Consider the following 26,904-nt stretch of genomic DNA (forward strand, 5'->3'; position numbering starts at 1 on the left):
GAACGCGGAAGCGCGCGCGTGGCCGTTGTGTCCAGTAAGGCGGGAAGGGGGGAGGCGCGCGCCGCTCACCTCAGGGCTCGGCGGGACGGGACGGGCGGCGGGGAGAGGAGGGTCAGCACTGCGATCCGTGTCCGCGTGTGCGCTGAGGAGGAGCGTGGCGATGTGGGGCGGGTGCGAGGATTGAATATGTCAGAACTAAACGTCTGACAGGGAGGAGGGAACCTCTGGGCCTTTGGGAAACGGTGTTGCTGAAAGGAGAGGAATTCTCAGTTCGGTGCACGTTCCCGAGGGGTAAAGGGCGCTGCTGAGCCGTGCGGTAGCATCTCTCCAGTTACCACTTGAAGGGCCGTCAGTGATCTGTTGGGCAGCGGATGCTCCTTGCCCCGATGACGGGGATTTTTTGTGCCTAAAGGCGCTGCGTGGCTGCAGAGGCCCTCAGGTGCTGCTCCGAAGGCAGAGGGCAAAGCCGGAGCTGAGGCCGCCTCCTGGAAGCCTCCCTGAGCGCTGGGCTCCGTGGGTACCGGCGGTTAAGGATCCCTGCTTTGCCACCCAATAAAAGCACAGTGTTGGCTTCTTGAGGTATGGGATAATGATTGGAGAAGAAAAGGAGGCAGGGAAGGATATCATAAGGACCATCAGAGTTGGCTGAGGCGAAATGCTCCCAGGGTCAGCAGCGTTTTGTGTTCAGATCAGCGTGCCTGTGCTGTTCCAGCAAGGTGTAGCAAAGAATGCACAGAGATCAGCATTCGCTGTTCAGCCTATAGATGGGGATCTGCTGCTGTCACAGATCTATATTGTTCAAAAAACTTTATTTCCCATCGGTGCTGGGGGTCCCAGCTTTCCACAAGTGATGGGTATGAATGTAGTTTGAGCAGAATTGCCGAGGCACATCTTGTGATGTTGCTTTGCTGTTACTGAGACAGCCTGGTGGTGCTTTTGTCTGGCATTGGCAACTATATTGCACTAATTTGAGCTGGCTGCTGCCTGTTTTGCTAGGAGAGGCCCTGGCAGCTGTGCCCAGTTGTCTTCTGCTCCGCAGTGCCTCACTGACCGGCTGCTGCTGCTGGTGCTGCTGCTGTTGATACGGCTGAAGGACACCCATGAGATGTACTGCTGTGTTTCACTGTCAAGTCTGGAACAGTTTCTTCTTTCTTTTTTTTTTTTTTTCCTATTCTTTTTTTCTTTCCGAGAGGCTGAACTTCAGTTTTGGTCTTTTGAGACAAATTTTGCATTTTCCATTTGTACGTTTGTTATTTTTTTTTTTTTATAGGGGAACATTACATTTTCCTATTACTTAGCTCCCAAGGTTGGTGCATGTGGTGGAACCAACGTTTCTTACTGTTACATGTTGTTGGCATTTGTATAATTTTGAAATAACTTTAAGCCAGCAGACAGTCTTGTACTGGACCTCCATTATCCATAACTCAGCTATGCTGTTTTTACTCCAGAAATGAAGTGACATTAACTTAATACCATATATCCACTGCTTTAAATTGTGTGCTTGTTAACAACATTTAGCCCTTTTTTCCCCTACTTTATTGATCTAGGAATGTATATGCATTTCTTTGAAGGTGCTTTCAGGCACAAACACCAGTTGTGAGCTACTCAAGATACTTGACAACTTTCTGTTGTCACAGGTGGAACATGCTTAGTGTGTGTAACAAATTGTGCAGAACTTATTAAGGTGAAGCTTAATTACATACATGTATGTACAGAATAGGTTTAATCTGATGGCTGAGTTCTTCAAAGCAATTTGAAGTCTTTTACTTTCCTTTTGCCGTTGTTTTTATGCACTTTGTCATATTCCTGGCTACCTTCTAGCTCAGAATTAGGAGAACTTGTCAGTAGTGCTGTTAAATGGCTAAGAAACAAAACCAGATGGTACTGTAGCAATGTTTTTGTGTTTTATATTTTTATTCTAGGTACCTTTTGGCTTGTTACAAAGACTAGCTATGGAGAAGTGGAGCTTAATGACAATTACTGTTTTACTGGCACTAACTGTACGCTGGACTGTATCGCTTGGTTCTTATTCAGGTAATTCTTGTTCACAGTCTGTAAAACAATCACTTGAAGGTGAATTATGGAGCTTGTGACAAATTAAAATAAACTTGCATATAAAATCATAAGTAGGAAGCGGTGTGCTACTTCAAGTATTGTTGTGGCTTAGGGCCTATTTCCCTAAGGCTGGTATAATACCTTGGCTGCTTTGGTAAAAATAAGCACAGTGATAAATATCCCAGCCACATGGGGGGGTACAGAAGGGGGGTCACTGATGCTTTGGGAGTGGCAGAAGAATGGCTGGCTGTTCGCTCCTATGCCTTTGTCACTCCTGTAGTTTCAGTGTATTGCTACAGTCCAGCCATAAATTTGTTTAATCTTGTCCTTTAAGTTCTAGAACAGATACAACCTTAACTTATATTTAGATAAATCTGTGCTGGTGATAATGAAGATGGTATAAAGGTGACGTGAAGTGAGTGATTGCCCTGTGTCCCGTAGCTATACTTATTTAAGGTTGTTTACAACATGAACTAGAGCTATATTCTTTTAATAGATGAGTATTTCTCCTCCCCATCTCCTAATGCTTGCAAAGAGCTAGCAAGTTTTTTCGAACCTCTCAGCGGCATTCCAACACTTAGCATACATGTGCACAAAGATTGCTCTCTGTGGATTTTTATTTTTAAATGCCTCGTTACGTTCAGTCCCCATCAGCTAAAAGAATCACAAGCTCAGTCAAATTCAATCTAGCTTGCTGTTAAGGCAATTGGGAACTTCGCCCCCTGAGCTGTTCAGTAAGATTCTAGTGAGTTTTGAACTGGTAACTCCTGAGTTTTATTTACGTGAAGGGATTTGCTTGAAGATAAATTGCACGTGTGTCTTCTTACATAGTTATTTTTAATTTGCTTTCTGAAAGTGCCCTCATAAAAGATCCGCTCTGTAGGTAGCGGAGGCTCTCTTCTGCCCATCCGTGTGCAGAGACACAGTCTCTATGTTGCTGAGTGACAGTAAATTTCTGTTGTTCTGCACATATTTACATTACTAACTAGATTCTTCTAAGCTGAAAAGAATTGCAAGCCCATCCAGCTTCTGAGAGTCTTAATAATGACTGAGCTAAAAAAACAAAACAGAAATCATTTTTTGCTATTTTTCATGTGTCTGTATGCACACACTTATTTCATACGGAGCAACCACGTAACTTCTTTTGGAATAGGAAAATCTGAACCCAGTCCAATCCAGCAAATTATCAAAGCACGTGTTTAACTTTCAGCGTTGTCTGGGGAGGGGAAAAGACTAATCTGGATGTTAGAGCTGTCAAATACATAAGTACACTAGAATTCCTCCCTCCCACCACCCTGCTTTGATTTCCTTCACATGTTATAAACCGTGAATTACTGGGACAAGAAAGAAATCGGACAGGATGATGTCTAAACTGACGTGGTCCCTTTTTGCTTTCTGTCACTGAGTGCAATATAATTGAGAAAGGATTAGAAGCAGTCATTGTTCTCAGAGGCAGGCTCTGGTCGAAATGCTGATTCAGCATACTCGGAACCCGCGCGTCGCATGGATGACCAGATGGAAGGAGGTTAATTCTGCCCTAATTTACTGGGTAGTGTTGGATTGCGCTATCGTTTCCATTCTGCTGCTGCTTGCTATTCAGCATAGTTTTGGATCTCTCACTAGAATTAGGGTCACGATGGGGATAAAACAGATAACTGATGCCTGGTTTTGAGGGGTTACTAATTATGATGACCTTAGAATAGCTGCTCTTGTGTAATTACTGAGAAAAATTAATCTTTGTGTATCAGGTTTTCATGCTATTACGAAGTTCCTGGTAAATGAGTAGAAGCTAGATACTTGTGTTGAAAGGCAGCATCAGACCTTTAACAATTTGCTTTCTGTTAATAATAGAACTTATTAAGACCACTGTAAATTGAAAGCATTTCACTTCATTGTTCTGAAATGAATTCATTTCTTTATTTTTATATATATATATGTATTTATTTATTTTTCCTGGAGAAAGGAAATTGTCTGTGTATGTGTGCTATATAAATCTGGATAACACATTTTTTCTATTTTAGAAGTGCTGTGACAGGTTCTTCATTTCAGTAGACTTTAGCTCCAGAAAGGATACTGATAAGACTCCTCTTTGTCAGTGAGCTCACTGATTCAGGAAACTTTTAGTTGAATATGTCATATAGTGGAAATAATCTGTTCTCTCTCCTACTCAGGAATAAGTTAGTGGAGATCTACTCTCTCTACTACTAAGAAATAAATAGAAGATATCTGAGCTTGTGTGGTTCCCACAAACTTAGATCACGGGGGAAAACTATAGATAGTTTTCCTATGTTTTAAAGAAACTCTTAAATTTCTGTTTATTTAGTGTCGATATTTTAATGGAAGTGCAATCAGTCCAGTTTCTTAGTAAGTGCAGGTTAATAGAAGTAAATAAACTGTGATACAAGATGCTTAACATTCTGCCATTACCAGAGTTAGGCTTACGTTAAGAAATCATTGTTGAGTGGGCAGCTGAAGTATTTGCACTGATAAAGCTTTTTTTCCATGGGAAGAAAGCTCTGATTTCCTGAGAGATTTATGTGTGCGTGTGTGAAAAGTATCCTTTAACATAATTTGCTTTGCAAATTACTATCTAACAATCACTCATTTGAAAAATGTGAGAGAGAATTCCTGTAAACCAAAATGGAACAGTTATTATTTAGAAGTTTTATATAGAAAAAAATATTCTAAGCCAATTCTGTGAGCAGATCTAATAAATGGCTTGTGTTAACTATTAAGAATCATGAGGTAAGGAACAGTATATGTGATTTTCTTGGTAGCATCACAGACAAGGTAACAGAGGAAAGGGAGAGGAACTGGGGGGTTTTGGGCAGGTGCTGCTTCTAAGTGAATTTAAAAATAAGGCTGGTTGTTAATTACAAAAGCAATGGCAAGGTACCACGGCGTGTCTGAAGCCTTGTCTGTGGTTGTTTACTGAGGAAATGTAGCTGATACAAAACGGATGTATGTGTTCTTATTGCAGAGAAAGTGCCACGTTTCTCATCTGTACTTGGTAATTATTTTTTTTGTCAGGTGAGGAAGCTGTTCTTCACACTGGGATATCTTGATAAATGCTCATCACAGATATATCCAGAAAGCCAGAAGAACATGTGAAGCTTTTTTTTGGTAATTGTTAGACTGTGGAACAGATAAGGTCTCTGTTTTCTTCTCAAATGTAATAGAAGAATGGAGAATAAAATTAGTGTTATGAGAATGTGCAAATACAGTTTGCTTTTCCTCCCAACGTGTATAAACAGAATAAATTCATAAATACTGCAATCATTTTTTTTTTAATTTTTTTTTTAGGTGCTGGAAAACCACCTATGTATGGAGATTATGAAGCTCAGAGACACTGGCAAGAAGTTACTTACAATTTACCCATCAGGCAGTGGTATGTAGTTCTGCCCTGTCATAGTTCAGGTTACCAAGGGGTAAATGGAATGAAACTGTTTTACACCTCACTTAAATATACCTTCATCTGGGATGTCGGCCATATCTTTTGCTGTTCTCAGAACTATTCTAAAAATACTTTTCTACTGGCATAACATCACCTGGTTCTTAGATTTAAATGCTGTTTTCTTCATAAGATAAGCATGCTAAAATGTGGAAGTTTGGCTTGCTAGGTATTAGCTTTCTGGAGGATATTCTGACTGCTGATATTCACTGCTGTGAAGCTCCAACTTTGTTTTGAACTGAATACAACAGAATAGAAGATTAATTCAACTCTATTTCTGTAAATATGTGGGGACAATCCTAAAAGCTTGTTGCTGTATGGGACTTTGCACGTGAATCTGGGATTCACAATATTGAGCCTATATTACCATTTTATTTTGCTCTTTCTGGACGCCTAAACCTCTCATTACACCAGAGCTGGGATAATGGAGAGCTGATGTAATAATAGAGTTGGCAGCTTTGATCGCTTCTGCAGGCAGAACTGCATGTACTCAAAGTTAAGAGTTATGGCAGTCGTTATTTCTGGGCGTTCCCAGGGCTCAGATGAGACTGTGTTGCAGGCTGGGTTTAGCCCATGGGCTGCCTCTTGGCCATCTCCGTCTTGTTGTATTAGGTCTTTGTTGTATTTAGAACAGAAGTTTTTCAGATTGGGGCTGCTTTGGAGACGGAAATCTCCAGTGAAGTGGTACTTTGTCTTGGGAGTTTGGAAAAGGACGTTTCAGCTGACACGCAAGGGATTGCTTTGTAGAAGAAAGCTGAGCTTTCTTTTCCCTCCTGGGTTACAGAAATGCACAGTATCAAGAGAGACTGTACTCTGATACATTGAGAAAATAAACGTTCAGATCTGAAGCTGAGATTTGAATTGCTTCTAGTATTGTTTGCTTAGTATTTAGGAAAGCTGTCTGTGCAGCAAGCACATCATGTACATTTGTTTAAGAAAATAGAGGAGTTCTCTTATGAGAATGCAGTCCTGTCAGATTTTTAGATCTCCTGATTTATTTTTTTTCCACAGAATTTGTCATTATTACCATTGCACAGGCCTGCATAGGTAACAGAGCTACATTTTCCACGCATGTTTCCAATGATTCAAAAAACATTTTTCTTAAATGCCAGAATAAGAATTTAAGTAGCTTTGTATTTTCAAATCTTCTCACTGTGTATTAAAAACTACATAAAAAAAACCATCCTTTCTTATTAAAATATCTTATTCTGCTAATTAAATCTATGAAGGGTTTTTTTTTTGTCTGTTTTTTGCTAAGTGTTGCTGGGTTTCTGTTGGAACTATGAGTTTACAGAAGGTAAAATTACAAAACCAGCATGCGACTTAACTGGAAAGCTTTCCACCAAGTGGCAGACTGCTAAAATCTGTGTGAAGAATCAGAACTGCTTTGGCGTGAGCAATATTGAATGGTAGAATAAGAAGCAGAGATGCAGTTCAAAGAAATATGACTTATCATGAGTTCATAAGATATTTCAGACAGCTCATAAGGAATTCAAGGAACATCATTTACAATAATAAATGTAAAAAATTTTCTGTGTTTGAAGGGGGAAACTGGAAAATGCAAGAGCTTGTCCCTTGGCAGTTAGAATAGACTAGTAAGTCTTTCTTGCTGTAAGGTATGAAGGATCTGATGCCTTATTTTTTGTAACTTCTATTTTTCTTGGATAAAGCCCTCTGTTTCTCATTTGGAGGTGACTTAATTCTAGCTGCTGTCAGCCTTCCATAGAAACACTGGCATGAGGGAATTACAAACAGGGAAATCCTTTTTCTTCGTGTCTCTCAGATTTTCCTTCTGAGTTTTCCTCTGAGGTAGGAACAGGTAAAATGGTTGTGGCTGACGTAACTGATTGAGATTCGTGACCTGTTGGCTATTCGGCAGGCATTACTCTGTTAGCTTAGTTTGGTTTTTAAAACTTTCCTAGCCTCCTGACTCCTACTTTCACACTGATGGAATTGCCTCACTAAACCTGGTGTGGCATACTTTCTTCCACATTTATGCTGCCTTTTCTTTAGCTATGAAATAGCTTGATATTGCTTTTTTTACTTCTGATGAGTTGTTTACCGGCAGCATAACTTCCACTGAGGCTTTTTCATAGTGTTAGTATGTTGAGCAGAAGCAGTTCTCAGCTTTGGAAGTTACACTGTGCAGGAGTGGCAGGTAGATTTTAACTATTCAGAAATGGTTGTTGCATATTAAATGTGCCATCCAAGTCCAGGAGAAAAAAAAAAAAGGAGGGAATCTGGGACTGTTATAAGGAAAATAATTAGTAAATTCCCATTCTTGTGAAATCTCCACTTAATTGCATTGTTTCTATTTTCTTTTTGGCAAATTGACTGCTGTCTTCTGGGGTAATCAACATGCATGAGAAGTATAGGTTGCATTTGTAGATGGAGATGTGGGTATGCAAAACCTTCCACATAAATATCTAGAACTGTAGATACTGGTTTTGTGCAGGCTTTGTCTTAATCTCTGGATTTTTATCAAATGCCATTCATGTAAAGGATTTTTTTCCCCTTCAAGCAAGGAAGTTCCAACAATTCTTTGGTTGGTTTTTAGGTATTCTGTTTGCAAACACAGATGAGTGTATTCTGAATTGCTTTTGTTTTGTTGCTTGAGATTTTTAGTGTGTGTGTGAAGTACAGCAGATAAAAGGAAGTTAGCAACATCTGTGAATTGTGAGTACATTGATTAAAAAAAAAAAAAAGTTTAACGTTCAGTCTTTTCCTTGGGTGAAAGCGAAGCTGGAAATGTGGATTCTTCTTTTTATATATGTGCATGTATATATTTACGTACATGGATTTTTTTTTTTTTCCCTTAGGTACTTCAATACAAGTGATAACAACTTGCTGTACTGGGGCCTAGATTATCCACCTCTTACTGCCTATCACAGCTTTCTGTGTGCTTATGTGTAAGTTCATTATTTCAAGTATTTACTACAGGGGAGAACGCAAAACACCAATTTCCCTTTTTTCCCCTCCTCCCTGAGGAGTGAGAATAGGAGCTGAGAGCTATCAAACTGCTGAGATGGAAAGTATTGTTAGCTACTTTAAAGCCAGGGAAATAAATAAAATGGGTATCCCTGTTGCTTGAAGCTAATACTGCTATTTTTCTCTCTTAATTATTGTAAGAGGAGCTGAAAGGTTATGTTATTTTGCCAGGTCCTGAAGTTTCATCAGATTTTGATATGACTTGGATTTTAGTCCTTCCCTCTAAGCTGCTGTTGGATCAGTGATGCACAGAAAAAAAATATTGTAGGATTTGAGTGCGTTGCATGGGAAACCTCTCTTGTATTGAGAGCCTGAGTGACATTTGATGACTGGATATCATGTAAATAGAATTCTGTTGTTGGAATACTTTTTCCACAAGAGCTTTACTGCCATTGGAATGAGACTTATGGAATAAGAATGTAGGTTAAAGTGCACAGGCACAGTTATGTGGGGCATCTATGTGAACTGTAAATGGTTTATATTTAATACTTAAGCATGAAAGGTATTTACAATTGTTTTTTTAAAAGTCAGTGGAACTGGACTGAAGGTAGTTAGCTTGTCCTAATAAATAGTGTAGTCCCTTTTTTTTTAATAGCTGAATTCTATAGTATAAGCAGATCTAGTGGTGACAAAAACCTTTCATTGATCACTATTGCTTTTTGAAATATTTCTTCTCATTCATCTTAATACTTGGAATATGCTCCTGTGCATGTCATCTTTATTACAGAAAGGAGTGTAAAGGGAAATGAGAACTGTCTACATTTTGATGTGTCTGTACTTTGTTTTACAGTGCAAAGTTAATAAATCCTGATTGGATTGCTCTCCACACATCTCGGGGGTATGAGAGTCAGTCACATAAGTTATTTATGCGTACAACAGGTAGGAAAATTATATTTCCTTAGGTTGTAGGATGATCGCACAGTTTGGTCTGGGTTACTAATTTAGCATGCTTAATTTCATACATCTGTTTTCACCAGTTGCTCAGTTCTTTGACTTGGGTGGCTTTGCTGAAAGAACTTTATTGTGAGCTATTATACCTTACCTGGCAGTGGGAGATATTTGATATTTTAAAGATGTCACTTTTTTTAATGGTTGCTACTTCCTGGAAATAAAGTTATGTTAATAAAAAGTAAAAGTGTATTTTAGTCACTAAATGTGACTTTCATGCAGTCACTTTTCTGACCATTTGATTCTTTCAAACTGCTCTGACAAAGATAAGGGTAGAGCAAGTGCAGAAAAAGAATGTAAATAACTGAATTAATTGGCTCTTCCAGTTGGACAACAAGCGGTGCATCCAGTGAACTTTCGTTCTCAGAGCAATGACAGATGCCAAATTATCTTGTTACTGTTTTCTACCATTTTAAATCTGTCCTTTGCTTCGTGTAACAATATTGTTCCACAAAATGCTTTCTGATTACAGTGGCAGAATTTGTTGTTCATCAATAGCTTTTCTGTACTTCATGAACCTCTCAGTCTGGTCTCTAATAATCGATTGAATTGAAACAAAAAAATCTCTAAAACTTAATTATCCTTGAAATGGTCTGTATTAATTCTGAAATCAACTCACTTGATAAACCACTGATAGATGTAGGAGTACTGATTAAACACTTCTTAAACAACAGCCATTAAAATAATGCATTAAACATTCAGCATCAGCTGTTCATGTTACACCTTTATATTAAATGTCAGTGTATTTGTTTTGCTAATGCCTTGGGTATATTTGTTTAATCGTGGCTTAAATCTACAAAATTATTATACTGAATAACCGATATCTTTATAAACATTTTCTCCCAAAGCCTGTGATGAGAAAAGCAAAGTATGTTTTTCCTCCTGGAATAATTGCACATTTTTCTGAAACCTGCTTATAGAAATACTGTAAGCTTAAGCTCTTAGGGCAGCAATCGAGGAGAATTCAGCTGCTGGTTTTGACATAATCCTAGGCAGATGAACCTGCTGGTTCTTGTCTCACTGAACCTCTTACAACTACTTGCTGTAGGCAGATTATGAAAACCACGGAACTAATTAAGTCTATTTGGCCACATCAATAGTAGTTAACACAAAAATAATTGGAAATTTTTAATAATCTAAACTCTGTTACATATGTTTATGGCTTTGAACTATATATTCTGACCAAAAAAAAAAAAAACAAGCTTCATTGGATCTAGTTGTAGTTGATTTCTTTTGAGAATTAAGAATGCCTTCTCTCATTTTGGCATGTGAGGAACTAGAGTGTGCCCCGTTATTGACTGAGGCTGTGCCAGAAGTCAAGACAGCTGAACACATGGAAGCAGCAGCCTTTGGGCATCAGAAATGTTAGCGTTAGGAATATTAACAAGGTCGAATTATCTTGACCAATTTCTTTTTGTCCTTTTAAGTGTAGTGACTCTGTTTATTAAAATACTCAAAAGTTCTTCATTAGAATGTTTATTTGGCTATGTTTTTCCACTGTCTTATGTTAAATGTTTGGACAGTGTTAGATGTAGTGTAACTGCCAAACTTGAGCTATCCTTAAAACAATGGAACATACTGTAGTACAACATAAGGTATGATAAGGCAATGTAGATTGTATTAAGATGAGCTATGTGGGAGGATTCTAATGTGAATTTCATCTTTATTTTTCAGTGTTTGTTGCTGATCTGCTGATTTATATTCCTGCAGTTATTTTATATTGTTGTTCCTTAAAGGAAACATCTACTAAAAAGAAGGCAAGTGTATGATATTTGTGTAATTAGAAAACAAAAACAATAAAAGTCATGCTGTTAAAATGATAGAAATTTAACTGTGAGAGTTAATTTATGTATAGAGCACTGGTGTCGATTCACGTAAATCTGATGCCAATCTGTATATCTCATATTAGCAACTTTTCAGTAAAAGAAAAAAAGCCATTAACTTATTTTACAGCAATTATTTTAATGTCTTCAGTAGCAATAACAAGATGCTACTGAAGTTTAGTAGCCATGAACTACTGAATTGTATTTCTTTCTGAATGTATTACTTGATCGGTAAAATCAAGATTTGAGCTGTGACGTTTGAACTGCTGTGCTTTGCACCCTCCTTGTGGTAGAGCCAATATCTTTCTGGAATAAAAAGTTCCCATTTTTGGAGTGGTTTTGAAGTTTAAGATGGGCGTGGGTGATTTCTGAGCTGGTTGGCAAAGAGCAGGCTGGGCTTCATTCAGTGTGTTCTTATTTATGGAAATTCTTTATCCATTTTTATTCCTCAAAATATTAGTGACAGAAGATTAATTGCAGAGAAAGTTTCCTACATCTAGGATGCACCACGGAGGGGCAAATTTATCTACTGGAGTTGTAGTATAAGTTTTTTGTCTAATTCTTAAGCTTTTTTTTCTTTCTTTGATCCTTCTGTTCAGGTTTCCAGTGCTCTCTGTATACTTCTTTATCCAGGCCTCATTCTTATTGACCACGGACACTTCCAGTATCCTTTTTTTGCAGTGAAATGAAAGGAGTTTCCATTTATGAAGTAACTCTGTTATTACAGTAATTGTCATTTGCTGGGAGGGAGGCAGATGACTTCATCTGAGGGGCCTCTGCCTACCCCAAAGCAGAACTGATAGAGAAAACCATACATCTGGAATATATTGGAGATGAAGAGTTGCTACTGGGACAAATCAATCCAAATGTGAATAGTGTTCTTTCTGTGCCTCAAGCTTGTATTTCTGTCAGTCACTTTATTGCTGAAAATGTCAATGGTAGTGTGACTGAAAAGAATAATGGCTTGTGCTCCTGTGATTTGTTTGGAAAAGGAATCGCCTGAGATCTTTTTGATAGCAGAAGAGCATGTCAAGCACAGTAGTGTAAAGTGTTCATTTCTATAAAATGTACTATTCCATCTTGTCTTGTGTAATTGCAAAGACTGGATTCACTCTGCTTAATGCCTAGCCGTTTAGGAGTTAGCCATCTGAGCTATGGCACTGGAGCTAATTAGTCAGTGCTGCTGGTAGGCACCCTCATAGATGGGTCTTTTTAATAAGGTTTCTGTTCTTATGCCTGCTTCAGCCATCAGCAAGTAAATGTTGTTAGCTGGCTATTCCAGGCTGTGCTGCTCAGTGGCAGCTCACAGAGGGACAGAAACCTCACAGGTGTTTGATGTGGGCACTGAAGTATTTTAAGAGACATGAAATCTCAGCATCTGCTAAACCAAGTTTTGATAATCCAATAATTTACTAATTTGTATTTTTCTTCCAAAATCCTGCATTATGAACTTGGCTGGCAGTGCATCCTAGAAAGAAGCTCTTGAAGGGGAAAAAAAAAATCGTATTATTATTTGATATTTGAGTTACAGTTCAGGAATTCTGAAATTCTGTTTTTAACCTGTCCTAAAGATATTGATCATCTTTAAAGAGACATGATATACAGCCAGGAATAGGATGAATGCAGCTTCTCTTAGATGAGAGAAGCTGGTAAAAGAGTAGAAGGCCCAGGGTTTGTTTTCTGATGTGTAAGAGAGATACAAAAAGGAAGACAATCTGCTTGATGGTTTTTTTGTGTGTGTGTGCTTGTCTCTTATGGTGTATGGAGTAATGTCCCTAAGCTAACCTAGGGAATATTTGGTTTTCAAATATATAAACAAATATTTTAAGCCTTAATCACACTGGCATGCTGGAACAGGTTGTCAGTAGAAGCTGTGAGATCTGCAGCACAAAGGTCCTTAAGAAAAGATTCTTCAAATGTGATGTCAGTAATGGCATAGGTAGAGCAGACTGATGGTCTCCTGTGGTCTCTTCCAGCCCAATGACTGTGTGAATAACTTTACTATTTGTCACCAGCTCCCAAGAAGTCAATAGGTTTACTTAACCTTAGCTACTGCTGCACATCCCTTAAAGATCACAGCTGTTGGTTTAACAATTTGTCACTGTGAAATTGATGAGATCTCAAATATTTGTGGTGATTTTGGATGGGAAATTTGAGTGGATTGAAAACAACTTAGATGATCTGAATGTGTTGTCACAGCTACTTATATTGACAAAGAGAAAACAAAATAGAGAGTACAAGCATATCTGATAGTTTCTGCAGTAGTGTGAGAGTACGGGTAGGAGACAAAGCCAATCTTTTGTTGTACTTTAATTGTAACTGTAGCTTTCAGTCTTCAGCTGGGTTTGGGAACCTGTTTTCAAAATCCAAAGGATGTAACTGCTTTTAGTAACTCTTATTCATGGTTTGTACAGTCTTGGCCACTGAGGGACCTCCTGGTGGATAAGGGTGCATTGTGCTTGTAATACATGTAATATTATCTCTTGAATATTCTTTAAGTATATTATTTGGGAGAGGAGAGGCTCATAAAAGCTTTAATTATGGAAATACCATAGAAAAAAGGTTTATTCTGATGCATCTTGCTGCATTTTGGTACTAGTTTAGCTCAAAGCTTGCTTGACTGACAGTATGTTACATGTATAATTAACATAAATGCAAGATTTGTTCTCATTTTTTTGCCCATGTAATCTTTAAGTCTTAGAAATAAATAATTTTTTTTTAAAGGCTTTAAATAGAAGTAAAAGTATTTCTCTGAAGAAAATAGCACAACTGACAATGTGGTTTCTAAAACTTGGGAAAACTTACATTGCATGCAATTTTACACTTGTCCCTCAGGGCACTCGTTACTAATTTCCAGTGCTAAGACGTGCATCTTGTCCTTAACATAAAAAAAAACATATACAACTCAGTGAGCCTTGGATTTGCTTTGTGGGGTGTACTTTGCTTGTCTTACGACTGGGACCTTCTGGGGTCGGCAGCATTTTGCTTGGCCTTAAATTATAAGCAAATGGAACTCTACCATTCTCTGCCTTTTTTTTGCTATTTACTTGGAAAATGTTTCAAGAAGGGACTGAAAGGAAAGGGGTAAGTGGCTTTAAAGCGTTTGGTTTTGCTTAAGAATATACTCAGGCAGCCTGCCACTGAGAATGTGATTCTCTTCATGTTCTCATTTGTGAATTAATTTCTAGTGGAAGATACTTTGTAGTGTATTCCTCTCCCTCAAAACAAGCGCTTCTTGTTGAAATCTACATTAAGTATTTCCACGTAAAGATAGCAAAATCTGTTAAGCTGTCTCTCCTCAGGACTCTGCCTTCTGTCTGCTAGATTAAATGTGGGCTATGCTGGGCAACCCGATGGACATCCAGATTAGATGGACAGCAGTAGCTCTCCGCTTCTCATGGAGTTGTTCTTGCTAATCTGGGGATGATGAACTTTTCCTGTGGTACTGGTGACTCTTCTTGTTCAGGCTGGTTACCTTCAGTTCTCTTTTTTAAAAAAAAGACTTAACTTACAAAGTAAGAACTGACTTTTGTTAAGAGTAGCTGTCTTTATCTTCTCTGATGTAGACTTTTCTCTTTATTGCAGGTTACTGTTGTTGATTAAATTAGCAGGGACAGTGGTGGCCTCCTTTGCTGTCTGCTGGCTCCCATTCTGTACTGATGTGGAACAAATCATGCAAGTACTCAGAAGACTCTTTCCCATTGACCGAGGCTTGTTTGAGGCATGCATGTTTTCTTCTCCCCCACCCTGCTGCAAATGTTCTGTATTCTTAGATCCCTTGAGAAACCTTCATCGTGACCTTTAGGGATTTCATGTGGGAGACACACCACAGAACTCGTAATTTGAGATGGCTTCTTCAGCAGTCATTTCTTGCCAGTTATTTAATCCAGTATTTAACCCCAGCTCAGCTGGCATCTTCCAGGATATTATATGAGTAGACAACGCTTATCCCATCATCAAACTCATACTTCAATCCATACATTTTTCCATTGAGATAGATTCCACAGTAATTGACAGTGTCAGAAGATATAACCTTAAATGTTAGCAGATTCAGTCTCTTCGATTCTGCTCAGCTTTTTTTTGACAGGATTTAAAAAAAAAAAAAACAACAACTATTTTGAGTGCAGTGTAGATGTTTCTTTTTAACCTGACTTGTACTTTTAGTGCAAGTTTCCTCAGTTTTTTTTTCCCAGAAGTTGTAGATCTGTTCTTTTCCTTTCCCTGGGCTGTTAACGCTTGCATACTGCACGGTGCTGAGTGCTGCAGCCTTCTTCCAGTAAAGCAATGACTTGTTTACAGGAGTATCGCTGGTACAAAAATGGTGCTCCTTTCCAAAGTAACAGGGAGTTGTTGGTGCTTTGCTTAACGTGGCACAAAACGTACTGTCACGTTTGCAAAAGTGAGTTCTCAACTTCAAGTTGAACCCAGGAAATGAAGCTCTGAATTTTAATTCTTTTGATGTCACAGGGATTTAAGCAAACACACATTGGGCTTATCTTGAATTTTCTTTTAATCTTCTTTAGATATAAATAATAGTACAACTGTCTCTTTTTTTTTTTTCTTGAGAAGTTAATGCTACTATACTGCAGGCAGTGTTTTATTTAGGTTGACAGTGTTCTCAGAGTATATCCTGTGGTTTCATGTTGTTTATTAAACAAGTGCACAAAAGACCTCCTCAATCCCCTGAAAAACAACAACCCTATTCCTTGGGAATTATCTGAAATTTCTAAATGAATAGGTTTGGTCACCACACTTTTTTTTTTTTTTTAATGCAGTTCAAAGTTTAAAAATAATATTTGTAAGTGACAATAACCAGTGAGTCTGAAAAAGCTTGAGGATTTTAGTCTAATATTAGCTCAGATATTTTCTGAGTTGAGGGGACTGACCTGCTGGATGCTAATCTAGATAAAATGAGAAATTGTCCACGTAAGCAATGTGCAGTAAATTTATACTGGGGTGCATGTAACAGGTTCTTTGAATTGGTTCCCATTTACAGAAGCAGTAACAAATGCTGATGGTTGTAAAATCAGATTGGCTATTAAGTAGGCGTCTTGTGTGTTTGCTGGTGCTGCCAGACCCTCTGTTCACTTGTAATCCTCAGCAGATTTGAAGCGCATACTCTGTATTGCTGGTGAGCATATGAGGAAGGTGGCTCAGTTGTTGGTGCTAGTAGCTTTCTTGCTGTTATGTCTACACAGCTGTGTTTCAAGCAGCTGTTTAGGGATGAGTTTCATGAGCATGATAGCTGTAGTTACAAATTTAATTTTGAAAGTGATCCTAGCACAACTGCTAATGTCTTTAGACTTCTTGATTTATTAGTGGTTAACTCTGTCATTGCTAGCAAGCAGTAAGCACAACTAAATACATTCAGGTATGTAATGAAATGTGACAGTGTATGGAATCTCTTCACGTTTGGGAAAGGATTCATATACCCCATTGTTTAATCAGAGTTTTCCCAGGGACAGGTGGTTTCTGAGCCTTATTCTTATGAAATGTGTGATCTCGTGACTTAAGTCGTAGGCTCTCGTGCTGGAGAACTGTTTTACATTAGAACATGTTTCAGCTGGGCTTTTTGAAACCTTCTTTATTTGACTGAAAATGAGGTGCAACTGAAATGATTCTCAGATTATGGTGTACATTCACAAGTGTGTTCTGGCAGTATTAATGATTAAAAAAAAAAAAAATCTCCCCCTTTCCCCAAACCCTTTCTGTCTCTGACATAAGCGTCAGTGGTGCAATTGATGACTAATTGCCTGCTTGTTTGGTTGTTTCTCTTCCCCAGGATAAAGTAGCCAACATTTGGTGCAGCCTAAGTGTCCTTATAAAGATAAAGAATGTAGTATCACCTCAGACTCAGCTCAAGCTCAGGTAATACATAGATGAAATGCACCTAAAGCACTTCAGCTGCAGTGTTGTTTTTTTGCAAAATCAGTAGCTTTTTTCAATGAATTATAAGAAGTGGTGCTTAAAAACTTGAAAAAATATTTTCTTTGTGTTTTTCTTCCAAGTGATAAATGTTTCCCCAAGTACTGTTGGGGAAACTTACAGCTACAGAACTTCCTGCTTTTTTTTATATAGTGATTTTTAGCTGCTTAGCTGGCTAATAGCGAATTAAAATCTGCATGGTTTCCTCTTGAAACAATAATTACAACTTTTGATGCTCTCAGAAGTTGGAGTTCTTTTCCAGATAAGTGAACAGTTTGAGTTTAGATTTACAGCATCTGAAATCCTAATGGAAACTATTCCTTTTTAAAAACACTTCTATCAGTGAAGACCATTCAGTGCTGTCCATATGTAATTGTTTCCGAGTGGTTTTTTTTTGTTTCTGAAGATTACTGTTAAATTCCTAAGGTGCACAGAGATTTCAGAAGTGATTATGTGATGTAACTGAAGTAGTTACTCATATATTCAAACCAGTTTTCTTGCAAAATCTCTTAGTTTTGCTGTAACATTCCTGAGCCTGCTTCCTACTTGTATCAAGCTAACTGTCCAGCCATCCCTACGAGGATTTAAATTAACACTGGTAAGTGCATGTTTTTAATTGCTCCTTGTTTTATGTCTGCCCCTGGCTGCTGGGGTGTGACCAACATTTCTACTTAGAGTTGCCATGACGTGCAGCACTGTGTGCCATTCAGTGCTGTGTTGGTTCTGCTGAAAAGATAGTTGTAAAAGCATATTGCTGTCAGGCATGGCCAGGAGGGTCTGACTGGTCTTTTACATCCACACTTAAAATCTTAGCTTCAGTTTTTAAAAAAGTTTAATGTTGTATCTTTATTATTTTCCTCTGAGGATCCGCTACACAACAGTGCTTCATAGGGAATTGAATTTTTTCCTTTCTTGTGCTTGTTTTCTTAATGCATTGGCTGCAGAATTCTATGAAAAGACTCATGATGAGCATTGTAAGTTCACTAGTAACTTGAAAAGAAAATCAGGCTATTTTCCCAAATGTTTGCACTTATTTAGTCTCCTCATATCTTTGAATTTATCAGCATTTATGTTACTGTCACTTAAGTACAACATCATATTGCCTTGAAATCAAAATCTTACGGAGCTGATGCTAAATCTTGAGTAATAGGGTAGTTTTCCATTTTTAATTGTATGTAAGTGCTGCTGGAGAGTTTATCGCAACATTGCCTGAAGCCAACACTTAGCCTTCCTGAGAATTGCTGCCTATCTTCCAATGTGTTTGTATTTGGTTGGGGAAAAAAAAAAAACAACCCTTAAGTTGGAAACAGTTTGGGGTATTGGCTGTTGATGATGCTGTGCACAAGAGATGTTCACAAGCTGGGCTGTTCCGCTGTGAGTGAGATCTGCCAATGAGGATGTGTAGCAATGTGTTTACATGGTGAGGAGACTTGTCAGTAGGTCTCAGTGAGAGGGGGTTCTTTGCATGAAGCGTTTTCTGAATAACTCTGGGTAAGCTTTCTAACAGTGGTTTGGGGTGGGTTTTTTCTAGGTATAGGTGGTTACAGAAGCAGCTTTGTGTACTTGCAAATTGCCCTGGAGTAAATGTAGCAGTTAATTAGAGAAATCAGCTCATTTAGCTCCTACATTCATACAAAGTCTATGGCAGCAGAGAACCTAAAGCAGTGCTTTGCGCTGCAGTCACAGACGTTAATGTGTCTCTGATTTCCTTTTCTCAGGTTAGTTGTGCGTTGTCATTTTTCCTCTTCTCCTTTCAAGTACATGAAAAATCTATTCTCCTGGTGTCAGTGTAAGTATATATTTTTCTGTATACTTATTCTGATCTTCCTCATTTTATTACTTCCTGCATGCTGCTTTCTTGCTTACAAATATAGCTGATGTTAAATACACACTCGCTTTTCTGAGTAACTTGTAAATGAAAATATAAATACAACTGTGCTCGTCTTTCCTGCTGTAAGCTCAGCACCTGAGTCCTGCTGCAGGTGTTTGTGCTGGCAGAATGCTCTGTGTAAGGCTTGGAGGAGCAAGGAAGCAGGGCACCCTGGCAGTGGATGCAGTGCTTCATGTGCTGCCTGCCCCTGGGCCTTCCTCAGCACATCTGTGTTCGTGTATCTCTTCTTCTTTTTTTAGACCAGTCTGCTTAATCATAAATGAAGTTCCTTTTATGGCCACATGGTTTCTACTTGTATCAACTTTCAGGTGAGTCAGACACTTAACATCATTTTAGAAGTGTTCTTCCCTGATCCTATTAAGTATTAGTGTATTGTGTTCTACTCTTTTTTTACACCTTGTGGAATATACCTCAGTGTGCACCCACTTCTGTGATCATTGTCTTCTAACAGTATGCTGCCTCTTCTCCTGAAAGACGGCCTGCTGTTGCCCTATGCTGTGACAACGCTGGCGTTCCTGTCAGCCTGTGTGGCTTCCTTTGCAATATTTGAAAAGACCTCAGCAAAGGACCTGCAGCTGAAACCGTTCTCTCAGTCCCTGCGGGGCTATGTCTCTTGGTTTAAGCTGTTTCCCAAGATTGTCAGGAGTCTGGTAAGTAACTTGAATTCCTACAGCTCTCACTTAAAGCTCTTCCTGGTACTGAAATATTTGCATGAAGCCACAATATGTCTGTAACTGAATGAGGTGTCCTGCAGCTTACACTGTGTTGTGTCAGGGTAGAGGTACGCTAATTTTTTTTCCCTGTGATGTCATCTGTGTGGAGGTTGAAGAATACAGAGCACCCAAGTAACGAAAGTAACAGCTTATTCGTGTGAGGTGTTAGATCAATACTAGCTAACTCATCATTGTGTCTTACAGTTCCTTCTGTCTGTAACCCTGATGGGCGTCCTGTCTGTGATGAGTGCTGCTGTGCATCCTCCACAGAGGTTCCCGGATTTATTCCCTGTATCGGTGTCCAGTATTTCTTGCTTACATTTTTTATTCTTTTTGGTGTATTTTAATGTAATCATACTCTGGGACTCAAAAAATAGTAGGAATCAGAAGAAAGTCAGTTAACCTGTGAAGACTGTGGACTGAAGTATGAAAGGACAGTGGTTTTAGTGAGCAGTGTCTGATGTTGCAGGTGAACTTGTTTCTGATGTCATACAACTCCTGTAAGCTATTGGAAACTGGGAAATGTGTTACACGTTTAGCTATGAAGTGATGAAAGACAGTTCTAAAGGCGTGTTTTGAGGAATACTTGGAAGTGAAAGTTGGTGTGTTTTCTTCAGAATTGTAATACTTGTTGTTGCCTAATAAAGGACCAAATTTTGAATGAATGCTAAAATACCCTGGCTGCATTAGCAAAACAGCAAACTGTTCTGTTGGCATTAGGTTCACACATTTCCCAGTGCAGAAAGCTGGGAAATCAAAGTAGTGTGGGGTGAGTGGTAATTGCTGACTGGTAACCCTAAGTTGTCCTGCGGGATTGTTTTATAACACCAACTGCCTTGTGCAGCCTGTCGATGCACACATCGTTCTCCCATGCAGCATGCTGCAGATTATCCAGGCTGCTGCTTGAAGCCGTGCATCAGCGTGGGGTGCTCCTGCTGCTGCGATCTGAGCAGAACGGCTGATTCTTCGTGACTTTTTCTTAATTCATCTGACGGCAGGTATTTAAAACAAAAGAAAACAAGAGTGGTGGTGGTAACTCTTAGAATTTAAGATTTGAGCAGTCTGGCTGAAAAGTTTACCTGTACTGAAGGAACATTCCTTTCAGCTACTAGCAAAGAGTCAGTGATTATTTCAGACATCCCCCTAAGATAATGCTGACTGCCATTTCCATAGGCCCTGCTGTCAGCTATGTTTCCATACTGACACTATTTACTGTTTGGTTCATCCTTAGAACTGGAGCAGTTAGCAAGCTACTGGCTTCCATGCTTTTTCTTCTCCCAGAAAAGTATTTTAAGTTGGTTCTCTGTCATCTTGTGGCAGAGAAAAGGGGAGAGCAGAGGTGGAGATGCTGTCTAAATCCTTGTTCTCTTGCTCTCATCACAGTTAACAGAGCTTCTGTCTGACCTCACCTTTAAAACAAACAAAACAACCCCAAACCCACACTCATTTCAGTGTTAACAGAGCTGTTAGCTTTTAGTAGAAAGGAATGTTCTTCTGGTCAGCCTAAGTTTTGTAGCCAGACCTCTCGGTAAGTATTGCTTTACCACTGCACATCCTTGTTTAAAGACTCCTGCCCTGACTTCCCTGCTCTGCACATACCAAACTGTCACTGACATTAGCACATTCTGGAGCTCCCTCTCTGCAGCATCAGTTCTGTGTGTGTGAATCAGCTGTTCCGTGTGCTTCCAACTGTGTGAGTTATGAATACTGTCAATGAGGTGTCTCCAAGCTGACTATTTCTTCAGTTTTTCCAGCTTTATTTGTTGTGGAAAAAATAATCTCAGCCAACATTTGACCCAGGGTAGCTAAGACAAAAGGCATTCCTGAATAGCAATTATAACTTCAGAGGGGGGCAGTGCAGCTTATCTTATTTCTTTACCTAAACTGTAATAGTTTGCTGGAAAGCAACAAAACTGAAATGTTTTTACAAGCATTTAGAATTTTTCTGAGGGAGTGTCTCCCAGCATGGCACACCACATCTCTGCCACAATCCCTTCTTTCTTTTAGAACATGTAGGCTGAGCGGGCACCGATGTGTATTGGGATGCATAAATAGGAATCTTTGTCTCCAGAGCTAAAGCACGCTGCATTCCCCCAGCAAGGCGTGCTGAGAGACTGCTGAAGCTTCAGGCACTTTGAAGACCTCCTGCTTCCACTGAAATAAAGTGTGAAACAGCAGATTAAGATGGAAGCGGAACGACTTCACGTTCTCATGAGCCTGTTCTCTTGTGTTCATCACAAGGCAGGGTCCTTCCCACCCGTATAAAAACATTAGTTTTGCGTGTATCTCTTTTCTTTGTCCTTGAGATGGCCTCCAGGGGTGATAAAGTGAGAGTCATACGATCCACCTTGTGTGGAACTGGAAATGGTTCTTAACAGACCCAGCTGTTTCGGAAAGGCAGAAGCCTGGTACAGGGAGAGGTCAAAGAAACAGTAACGGCTTAAATAGCCAAGGCATGTGCCAGGAGTATGTGCAGCAGAAGCTTAGGGCGAAAACATTGTATTTCCCTAAAAATGGTTAAGTAACAAAAGTCGTTGTGACACCGTTACCATTGTGTAAATAAGTTACTGCCGTAGCTGACTGTCCATCGTCACCCTACTATTCATCTGTAAGATAACTTTGTTCTTCTAAGACCTGTACAGAACAGCTTGCTGCAGATGGCACACAATTCACTTGCAGGCTCTTTACAGATCAATGATTATTTAATTTTTAGCTACAAAGGTTACAGTCAGGTTATAGAAACTGTTGCCACTTTGTCCCAACTATTTATTTTTCCATTACCATACAAACAAACAGCTGGTTAAACCTATGCACATAACAACAGAAAGCAGCACAGACAACTTAAATGAGTAACAATTAACTTCTCACATTGGACTGCACAGCAATTAAATGCAAAAGTAATTTTTATTTACTAAAAATTCCCAAAGCTTGAGTACATCCACATTTGACTACGTATATATTTAACCACATATTGTAATGTTTCTTGTTTTGGTCTCAGTGTTCTAAAAGCTGGTTAGCAAGAAATGATGTTCAATTTTCTGTGTTTATATTGAACTTCACTCTCTCTTCATAAAATTTAAGGGGAAAAAAGTCATTCTGTTGCACTCTTTCGCCACAAGAGAGGCTGCATTGAACTCAGCAGTTCAATTTTGAGCATAGTGAACAAAGAGAAGTTGTTTGATAAAAGCCTCTCTCTGTATCACTAAATACTAAAACTAAAGTGGTGACCTAATAGGAATGTTACTGGAGCACTGTTGTAATGATGGGCTTGACTTCAGTACCTTTTTACAGTGTGTTGTGGGTCAGCATTAGAGAAAGCATCTTCATAGATGGCAAATTTGTCCTGAAGTGGCAGCTATAGATGAGTAATTTGCCCAAGTATAAACAAATCAAAGGGTCAGCAATCAGAACCATTCCTTGCATGATAGAGCTTCCTTTATCTTTTGGACACCGTCATCATTACAGAAAGCTGTGTCACCTGTCAGATATTGTAGATTTTTAGGAAGTCTGTTGGAAACTCAGACACATTCATTTAGATCGTGCTTTGCTGCCTTATTGCTGGTGAGATTAATGGATGAAGTGAGCAGCCCCAGCAGGAAGCAGCCATTTCCCAGAGCACCGTACTTTGTGAAGTTTTCCATTGCTCCCTGAAGGCGTGGGATCCAAGGCTGCTCCTTTACAACGTTTTCTTATCAGCAGTTCTTGCAGGGGATGCTTTACTGCAATTTGTTTTAAACCAGAGCAACATAACTGTTTTATATTTGCAGTAAGAACGTACGGAAGAAAATAGTTAATATTCCATGCAGCAGTAAATCTAAATCAGCGTTCTGCACACACACTGGGATAAAACAACCACGAAGAAATGTATTATTTACATTGAGATTATCTGGTTGTGCACATTGTTAAGTTTAAATAGATGCCAGAAATTTTATCTAGATGTGCACCTGCCTAGCACAGCGAGCAATCCCTAACTGGTATTTGCAGGGGAGATAGGCTTACAGTCGTTCCTTCTCTCCTTTTAAGTACAATCAAGCAGATGTAGAACTTTGGGTTGATGCGGAATGCATTTTTCACATAATGCCTGGGGGGAGATAAGGAATGACTAAAATAAATTGCAGTTAGACAACATCATCATCATTCATATGATCTGCTCACAATTATAGTTCTGTCCTGTGTCCAGCAGCAGCCTCGCTGCTCGGAAAATAGACGCACATGCATCCTAAGGCAATGCAGGCCAACAGATGGTCTCTGCTGAACTGCAGTAGCGTTTGGAGCTGTTCTAAGGAAATGCTATATTCCTATCTACAGAAAAAAAAACCTGAATAAATAATGGTGAAAGAATTGTTCAGCCATCACAGCCATGTATTTGTAAACAGTGAGGAAGCGAAGGGCTGTAGCGCACTGAGCCTTGCAGGGAGCTGGGCTCCATAGGGGGTAGCTGGTTTGGAAGGAGGAAGGAGTAGGGAATCACTGGCATAAGCAGCTGATCAGTGCTGGGGTGGCAGCACCTCGTGGCCAAAAAAGGGCTTGAAGCTTTTTTTTTTTCCTTCTTGGTTAATGATGGTTATGAATAAAATTTAGCCTTTATTGGGAAGCAAAACATACATATGAATTCACCCCTCACTAGCTCAGTTGTGCAGCTGGTAAAAACTGTACATCTGCTTCCTATTCCTCAATTATAGGAACTTAGAGTACTTCAGCTCTCCAGGAGTGATGTTCTTACGCTGCAAAGGGAAACACTGCAACCTGCAGGCGTTCTCCCCTTCAGACTTCTTTGGCTCACGGGGTTTATGAAACGCACAAGCAGGCAGTTTTCCCATGCATGGGTAACACCCAGTGACGGACAAGGTCAGCCTCTAACTGGGCTTTTCTTGCAGCACTGCAACAAGGACAAGCAGCCAAAGGAGGGAGAATTTAGAAACCCTTAAATACGACTTGAGGTGTCTGTCAGTGTATTGTTTTATGCTTCCTGTTCTGGGAATGCTAAGAATGAGCCATTCTCCGAATGAGAGCAGTTGACCTGTTGTTTTGCAGAGGACTTGTATAAATTTGCACATTCAGTGGCACCTCGGGATGCTTATATCCCACACTGTGATAACTGAACGCTGGAGGTGCTCGGGGTCTCCATGCTGTCCCTCCCCAGTACCCTTCCTGCCTGCTTGTCCCAGTCCCACACGCTCACCTTGGTGAGCTGTAAGGAGTCACTCATGGCAGCTCAGGAAGTGTTATTTGCTGCAGTGCACACATTTTTGTACTTTGTTTAAATGTGTCACAGCTGAATCGCCACTCTTTGCAAGCATCCAGTTAGAGACTGACAGTGTTGACAAGGAGAAATGCAACCAGGTGTTTTAGAGTAGGATAGTTCTTTTAGTAGCTTCAGTATGTCATTTTTCTTAACGAACCAGTAACGTTGGTAACCAGTACCACACGTGGAGTAACAACATTTCTCCCATCCAACCATTACAGGTTTGATTGCAAGCCTATATCATAGATTGCTCTGCACATGCTTGAAAATAGCATGTCTCAGTCCTCAGGGTTACGGTACCTGTGTGCAGCAGCTGGTGAAGTTGCCCAGCAGACAGAGGCTACAGAGAGTTGAGGAGCAGCTGCAGGAAGGCAGAGCTGCTGGCTGGCTGAGCGTACTCTGTGGGGGAAGAAAACCAGTGTTTTGTGAGCAGAACAGTGGTGTTTATACAGAGTTGGTGAAAATCTCCACACAAATATGAGTTAAGTGAACTACTGCAATAGTTAACAGAACTTCATACCATACATAAAAGATCTGTAAGGACCGTAGATGTGTAAGGACCATGAAGAGCTGTATTAAAGACTGCAGGAGAGGAACAGCCATCCCCTGAATCTCCTGGGGATGGCAAACAGCAGAACGGTACCTGAGCCCTGCTGGCTGTGCCCTCCCTCAGAGCGGCCAGGCGTGGGGCTGAGCAGGTGGCTGTGAGAAGGGCAGAAAGAACTCAGGGAATGGGAACATAAGGGGCAGGAAGCAGGTGCCTCTCTGGGTGGCTCTGCAGCAGATGATCGGTGCTGGGCTCTGCGCAGCGGCTGCTGATGGTTCGCACTGCGTTTTGAGTGTGCCACCACAAAAGGCTGAGGATAGAATTCAGAATTATTTGTGATGTATTAAACATACTGAGGACCACAGACATACTTACAGTGTTTAAAGCTAAAAAAACTTCCTATGAGGAAAGGGGCTGCACGGAAGCCCACAGAGAGGCATCAAAGCCAGTAAAGACACTGGTGATGGTGAGGACAGGTCTAATTCTCACTCGCTGTGCTGTGATTTCTCAGCTGCAGGTGGTGTGATGCAGCAGCCCTGCCTGCAGTTCCAGCAGAGGTGCCAGTGATGTTACATGGAGCAGGCTGCAAATCCTAAACTCCATCTCTTAAGATTACTCCCCCAAAAAAACATCCAGCTCAACTTTGCCTCAGGTACAACTTCGCGGCATTATAGCTAATAAACACCCTTTGCTTATACAAATTGTCATTCAAAAACTCCCACCAGCTATCAGTTAGAATAGAAAACTCTCCAATCTTGTATGACAAGCTGCCCAAGGAGGCTGTGGATGCCCCATCCCTGGAGGCATTCAAGGCCAGGCTGGATGTGGCTCTGAGCAGCCTGGTCTGGTGGTTGGCGACCCTGCACATAGCAGGGGGTTGGAACTGATGAGCACTGTGGTCCTTTTCAACCCAGGCCATGCTGTGATTCTATGATTCTCTCTCTCAGTATTTTACACGAAGAACCCATATGTAAGCTCAAATGCATCCAAGCACAGATAGCAATATCAGCCAGACTTCCAGCTGAAAGTGTGCTGTGCCTGCAGCAGGCGGGCTGGGGGGGCTCTCTGGAGCGACAGGAGGACAGGTCAGCATTTTGGGGTTGCTCGGCACAGGGCAGCACCCCAGTGGTCACCACAAAGCCCGGCCCCGGTGCCAGCAGGCCGACCGCCCTGCCGCCTCCTGCCCCAGCCCGCTACAGCGTCACCAGGGCACAATCCCAAGTTTCTTCTCCGACTTCCACTACTGTTCTTTCCCAAGTTTGGCTGCCCTAAAACATTTGCAGATCTAAAAAGCGGAGAGAAAAAAAATGTCCACCTG

The 26,904-nt window shown here is 40.1% G+C and overlaps 3 protein-coding genes across 7 annotated transcripts in view; 2 read left to right on the forward strand and 1 right to left on the reverse strand.

The window, feature by feature from the left end:
- On the forward strand, window positions 1–20,459 carry ALG6 (ALG6, alpha-1,3-glucosyltransferase). 4 transcript variants are annotated; one of them, XM_046944237.1, is made up of 16 exons: window positions 1–111; window positions 413–579; window positions 1,923–2,034; window positions 5,359–5,443; window positions 8,326–8,415; window positions 9,285–9,373; window positions 11,117–11,199; window positions 11,865–11,929; window positions 14,164–14,349; window positions 14,851–14,986; window positions 17,048–17,133; window positions 17,704–17,788; window positions 18,909–18,979; window positions 19,321–19,389; window positions 19,533–19,731; window positions 19,999–20,459. In XM_046944237.1, the coding sequence occupies exons 3-16, from the start codon at window positions 1,953–1,955 to the stop codon at window positions 20,194–20,196; spliced, it is 1,524 nt and encodes a 507-aa protein (XP_046800193.1). In that variant the 5' UTR covers window positions 1–111; window positions 413–579; window positions 1,923–1,952; the 3' UTR covers window positions 20,197–20,459. The 4 variants fall into 4 exon arrangements, with proteins under 4 accessions (XP_046800193.1, XP_025008513.2, XP_025008512.2 ...); XM_025152745.3 differs by lacking the exon at window positions 413–579 and having other exon boundaries at window positions 1–171; XM_025152744.3 differs by lacking the exon at window positions 413–579.
- EFCAB7 (EF-hand calcium binding domain 7) overlaps window positions 20,299–26,904 on the forward strand; it is a 52,468-nt gene continuing 45,862 nt past the window's right edge. For both annotated transcript variants that reach the window (XM_046944721.1, XM_046944722.1), the window contains exon 1: window positions 20,299–26,238. The gene's annotated coding sequence lies outside the window, so the exon portion shown is untranslated. The remainder of the gene's footprint in view (window positions 26,239–26,904) is intronic.
- Window positions 22,478–26,904, reverse strand: part of ITGB3BP (integrin subunit beta 3 binding protein) — a 24,756-nt gene continuing 20,329 nt past the window's right edge. Inside the window, exons 8-9 of the mRNA NM_001044658.3 lie at window positions 25,340–25,438; window positions 22,478–23,875 (exon numbers count right to left, since the gene is read on the reverse strand). Of these exons, the coding sequence (NP_001038123.3) occupies window positions 25,380–25,438 (59 nt within the window). The 3' untranslated portion in view covers window positions 22,478–23,875; window positions 25,340–25,379. The remainder of the gene's footprint in view (window positions 23,876–25,339; window positions 25,439–26,904) is intronic.

The sequence above is a fragment of the Gallus gallus genome, chromosome 8, assembly GCF_016699485.2.
Source record: "Gallus gallus isolate bGalGal1 chromosome 8, bGalGal1.mat.broiler.GRCg7b, whole genome shotgun sequence".
In the NCBI taxonomy this organism is placed as follows: domain Eukaryota; kingdom Metazoa; phylum Chordata; class Aves; order Galliformes; family Phasianidae; genus Gallus; species Gallus gallus.

What these genes read in the sequence shown, in the direction of transcription:
- ALG6 (XM_025152745.3), top strand. Translation starts at nt 1,953, where the DNA reads ATGGAGAAGTGGAGCTTAATGACAATTACTGTTTTACTGGCACTAACT. An exon ending in TTGACCGAGGCTTGTTTGAG is followed by an intron (nt 14,987 to 17,047) that starts GCATGCATGTTT and finishes TCTCTTCCCCAG; the next exon opens with GATAAAGTAGCCAACATTTG. An exon ending in CAGACTCAGCTCAAGCTCAG is followed by an intron (nt 17,134 to 17,703) that starts GTAATACATAGA and finishes AAAATCTCTTAG; the next exon opens with TTTTGCTGTAACATTCCTGA.